General features: G+C 43.6%; 1 protein-coding gene across 1 annotated transcript in view; it reads left to right on the top strand.

The window, feature by feature from the left end:
- The window catches only part of LOC115238666 (GATA-binding factor C-like), a 71,804-nt gene extending 67,639 nt beyond the window's left edge, over positions 1–4,165 (top strand). The window contains exons 5-7 of the mRNA XM_029812676.1: positions 2,858–3,047; positions 3,368–3,567; positions 4,069–4,165. Of these exons, the coding sequence (XP_029668536.1) occupies positions 2,858–3,047; positions 3,368–3,567; positions 4,069–4,095 (417 nt within the window). The 3' untranslated portion in view covers positions 4,096–4,165. The remainder of the gene's footprint in view (positions 1–2,857; positions 3,048–3,367; positions 3,568–4,068) is intronic.
- Positions 4,166–5,824: the final 1,659 nt, after the last annotated feature.

Raw genomic sequence — 5,824 nt, 5'->3', positions numbered from 1 at the left:
TCTTTTTCTTTTATACGCGGCCTCGTCTCTTTTGTTTGCACCTCGCGCTTTCGGACACCCGCGGACTCTCCCACCGATCTCCGGTGGTTCCCTATTAAATCCCGCTCGTATTGTATTCAAATTGGTTCGAGCTTTCGCGTTCTTCCTCCACCTTCGCATCGCTCTCTTTCCGGTTGTTCTCTCTGTTACAAGTTGTCGCTTATTAAAAGGCCCATTAACGGATAGTCGGTACTTGATATTCTTACTCGGTTTACGAAAATTTTCCGCATATATTTCGTATAATATATAATAATCCAGACGATATATAAAAATTACAATTTGCAAACTGTGTGCTTATGTAAAGCGATAGCCGCATTTGAAGCTTCGATTATGATACTTTCTCATAGAAAGACATGAGATCTCGTTGATCTCTGTCTTACGCGACGGCAGAACCTAATCTCGTATACCGTGTCGGTGTAGAACGACGTCCGGGAATAAGATGCGGTTCACAGAGAGTCGCCGCGCATTTCGCCCTAAGAAAGGGAGCGAGCGTTAATTCGGCAAATTTCGACCAATTGCGTAATTCCGAAAAGAGTCGTTGACCGTCTGGACGAGTTCAGGGTGAGACGAGCGAAAAAAAATCGCGCCCGGGGGCGGACAGAGAAGCGGGGAGGAGGGAGGATGATGCGCCTTTACACATACACATACATACACATACATACACACATGCACCTCCTTTGCGTCCAGCGCAATACCGGGAATCTTTTCTCCCAAGTTGGCAGTTGCGTCACGTCGCGGCGACTACAAAAGCGCCGCGATTCTTCCCCCCCCCCCCCCCTTCGGTCCGATGCAACACACAACACTTGCATACCATACTTATTTCGTGCCCGAGCATTTCATGAGCGCGCGTCTCGCCGTTATACAGGGTGAGTTGAATTAATTAAGCCATCGTTCGAGTAGGCGTTTGTCGACGGTTTCTTCGCGAAGCGTCTCTTTACGAAGATTTATCCTATAGACTTGGCGAATACACACGATCATTTCATACCTTTCTAGTTATCGAGATACAAGCAGCTCTCCTTCCGTCTGTCGCTGTCTTAAATAATAAAGATACGCCCGCGCGCACCGGACTTCCTCTCTCGAACATTGGCGCTTGTTACGCCTTCTGTAGAACGATTTTTGTCTTGTAAGACACCGCCAGCAGATGCGACTTCCGTCTTTTCAAGCGTCAAGTGAGACAATGCTGTCTTTTTTCGCGCCAGTGAGAAAACAATGCTATAACGCAGTTTGCCTCGCCCCGATTAATTTTCCCTCGAGATTACACTGTTACGATGATGCTGCGCCGGCGAAACAAGCCGATCAAGTCCCGCTCTTAAGTCAAAGTCCCGAATCATTCGCGCCGAGTCCCGAGCGTTTATTTTTAGCAGACGTATTAACGTTAATTCCGATCAAAGTAAAAAAAAGTCTCCCTCTCTTCTCTTTTTCCTAGCGAGAAATAATACCGCGATACTCGCTTCTTGTTCTGCGAGCGAGAAGCGCGCCGATGACGTAGTATCTCGCGAATTGCTCTCGAGGACGATTGTCGATTCGTTAATTGCACCGGCTTCCAGAGACTACCGAGAATCTGAGGGATTCCTTAATTGCGTTCTCGTCTGGTAAGCCGGCGAAATTGCGTCGGCGACGTACTCGCATCGCATCTCTTGCACGTCTCGCTGATATTTATATTCGCACTATTTGGATAATAAACGAAAAAATATGCGTGTATTCAATGCTTACATTTTACATTATTATCATCGTGACTTTGCCAATGGCAAAATTTGTGAAAAATCTTTGCGAATTACAAGATCCTGTAACGTCTCATTATTTATCGGCATTTATTAATTTATTCGCTAGCAATATGGATTTCCGTGAAACAGAAATTTGCAATTTTCGCAATTGGCGCGCATTTTCATGCAAATTGGCTCGGTTCGAGGAATAATAAAGTGGCCAGCGAATGTAAATAACTCTTAATTACGTCCGGCGCGTTAATTATCCAACACATGTGCTTGCGAAAATTTGGTGAATCTTGATTTAATCCTGGACACAAAAGAAAGAATCATTCTCTTTCCAACAATCTATTTCTATATATACAATGTTCACCTTGCGAAGACAAAGAAGAGAGAATCTTATTCTCGCTTTTCAAGAGATCCGATTCGATTAAGCAGCTTTTCCTTAAATCCATTATTATAAGAAAAATGGATTCGCGCGCGACAGATGGAGAAACACGCTTTCGCGCAATGAGAATTGATTTAACACGATGGGGTAGCACAAAAGTATACGAGAATCTGAATGTAACATCGCGGGGAGAGAGAGAGAGAAAGTGAGAAAAATCGCAGATTGAAGTCTAGAATAAAGAAGAAGCGAGTGTATTTCCCCGTCGAACATTGCAACGCGCGATGATTTACGATGGAGCGAATAGAGAATGCATCGCGTTGCACTCTGCTGAATAACGTCTTCCGACGATACCTCTTCCCTTCTTTTTTCTCCCCCTCCCCCTCCTCATTGTATTACATCACCGCATTGTTCGCGTCAGTGATTTCAGTTTATCCTTGATTTTTCACGTTCCACATCAACACGGCTCGTAATTTGTCGCTCATAAACACCTCGTCCTCTTTCTTCATTGTAATAAAAACTATCTCTTGCGAGAATTATTAAATTAATTATTAATCGTAATTATCGTAATTATTAAATTTCCGCACTTATATATTTCGCTTTTTCTATTTCCTTATTATAACGAATCAATATTGTGTGCGTTATGTGCGAAATATTCGTGCGTGCGACAAACTCGCTTTTAGAATTAATAATTCTAAACTTACCGGATTGTTGTCTACGACTGTTCCAGGTGAACCGGCCATTGACGATGAAGAAGGAGGGCATCCAGACGAGAAACAGGAAGCTCTCGTCAAAGAGCAAGAAGAAGAAGGCCGGCGGCTGTCTGGGCCTCGGCGGTGTCATGGGCGACATGATCAAGGCCAGTGGACACCTCGATCTCGATAACAAACCCTTCCACTCCGGATTCGGTGCGCCGATGGGTAAGTCAAATTCTCCCCAAAAGCTTGGAACTTTATCTATCTCAAATCTGTTGTATTCAAAACGAGGAAACGTCAAATAATTCCCCGTTATAAATATAGGTATATAACTCTATAAGATACTTCAAATCTCTCGAGAATAATCGGTGAAAAACTTTTAATCAAGATTGACAACGTCACAACTGATACAAGTATTTGCAGAACATTTTTCGCGATTTTATTTCATTTGTATAAACTAAAAAAATCGAACAAACGTCTTTCTCTCGAAATTTCTTACGCGAAAAAGTATTAATAGAGCGACGTTTCTCGCGTTATCGTTCCAGGTACGTCCCAGCATCATCACACGATGCATCCGGCGATGCAGCATTACATGTATCACACGGGTGTCGGCGTGGCCGGAGGTCTTCATCAGGGATTTGCGCCACCGGCGCCGCCCCCCATCCACCCGCATTCGCATTCGCATTCCCATTCTCATCACATGACGAGTCTTCAGGGTCTGCAGCTGGCTACGACGAACGCGATGGTGAGTGCGCGATCTATTACCCTCATCGGCGCGATCGACCAAAGGCCTCGGCCGCCGATAATCGATTTATTTAGCGGAATTTGTTGATCTCCCCCTCCTTCACCTCCTCCTTTCTTCGGATCGTAAACCGAACTTAATAAAGTTGACTTTGTAATAACTTGAACGTTTAGATTTATAATTTCAATCAAATTTAATGAGAAATTTATAGGTTTCTTATTTTGTTCGACAAAATCTTTAATTTATATTTAATAATCATATGACATTTTAATTGAATATTTAATTAAATCAAATTTATTTAATAATTTTAATATTAATTTTAACATATACATATGTATTTATTACGCATCTTGTGCGGCGTTTTCCCGCCTCTTTTTCCATCTCTTTTTTTCTCATATTAATCGCGTCGCGGCGGACGCCGCGAAAGGAGAGCCTTCACTCTCGCGGCCGACAAGTGGAGCAGCAGAGCACATCAGGAGTGTGGTAATCTTTGTCTGGTTTCAGACCGGCTGGCGATCGGAGTACACATGAATCGCGAGTGACTAAGCAGCTCAGGAGGACGCAGCCCACCACTGTCTCGTAACGTTGTAAAACGCGTAAAGGGGGAGAAAAAGAAAAGAGAAACGAAAAAAATAGATATATAAACGCTCCTCTTCTCTTTCTCGCACGCGGGCGATACAATCGATCACCGGCGACACGGGGAGAAAAAAAAAAAGAACATCCCCGCGAGACAAGTATCCAGGGCTCACGACGTCCTCGCGGGGGCACGTCCGTAAGAGCAGCGCGTCCGTTGGATCTCTCTTATAAAAGTGAAAGCTCTTGTAAATATGTAAAGTTTCATGTGTTAGGGCCATCGAGCCCCGGCCCCAAGTACAAAGGAAAAAAATCAGCTACTGTATCGAGTCTTATATATCATATATATATGTATGATATATAAAGCGTGTGTAAATAAATATTACATAGATACAAGAATTTATTATATATATATATATTATATATATATTATGCGCATGCGAGCGTGTGCGTGTGACGAAAGGTCGGGTGAGTGCGCGCGTGTATATGCGATGACCTGATCCTTTTTGAAGCTGGCTCTCCTCGCTTGGATATATTCTAGGCGAGCGATCGGGGATGCCGGACTGTCGCGCGGAACTTGGTCCTTCTCGCGTGAAAGATCCACGCTTCACCCTTAGAATCGATCCCGGGGAGAGCCGCGACGAGCTCGCTCGCTCGCTGCAGGCGCGCGGCACGCTTTGCATGGGAATCGACGCGCGACATCGTGCAATTTCGGGGGAGAAAGAGAGAGAGAGAGAAAGGAAATTTTATTAAACGAAAATGAGAGTTCGTGTAACTCGCGGTGCGGGATCGTTTGGACGTTTCGCGAAGATTCTCGATTGATCATGAATTTTAAATTCATCGGAGCATTTCCCTTGTCGTGCTCGAAACTTCAATCGGAATGACGAACGTTAATTCGCTCTATATCCTCCGTACGATCTCTTGGAACAAAGAGAACGTTAAAACGTTCCCTTTTTCCTTTTTTTTTTTTTTAAGAGCAACCACTTTTTATTGCACGCCAAGATTGTGTTAATGAATCGATATATCTTTATTCTTTTTTCGGATACTGTTGGAGAACGCGTCTTTTAGTAAATGCGAGCAGCAATAATTCGGGAACATTGACGATACACGGGCGAAAATCGGTCCAAGAAGAATCGATCAGCCCAGAAACATAATTCGCTTTCCTAGGAATTGAAACGCCTTCTTGCGATATCTCGATCGCGGTTTCATCGCCCGGTAGTCTCCGAGATCGAGTTTTCTTCTACTTTTTTTTTTTTTTTAAGATTTTCGAATATACATACCTTTTCTCTATACCTGTTCACCGTCGGCGTCCATTGGTCCAGCACCGTTCTGTGTGTGTCGTACCGGTTAGTGATAGTTCATGTAAGTGTAATAAAAGCGCATAGGGTAAACTCGTAAATTATATACGAAGCCTTTGGCGAAAGAGAGAGAGAGAAGTCGATTGTCGACGACGCGATCGCCAGATCGCACGAATGTTAGCTTCATAATTTAGTCACGGCGGACACGAGGAATCCACACTCACACATAAACATACACGCACACACACACACACACACACAGACCGAACAGCAGCAAGAGTCGGCGCAAGAAATACAACACACGACTAATGCAAGTGTAAATTTTGTATCTTCGAAATTGTGTATCGTTATTGTAATAATAGTATATATATATGCAAATGAAGAAAAAA

Source organism: Formica exsecta, unplaced genomic scaffold (genome assembly GCF_003651465.1).
Source record: "Formica exsecta isolate Colony F162 unplaced genomic scaffold, ASM365146v1 scaffold353, whole genome shotgun sequence".
Classification (NCBI taxonomy): domain Eukaryota; kingdom Metazoa; phylum Arthropoda; class Insecta; order Hymenoptera; family Formicidae; genus Formica; species Formica exsecta.
The sequence above is the reverse complement of the archived record's forward strand: the minus strand, read 5'-3'. Positions and strand labels throughout refer to the sequence as shown.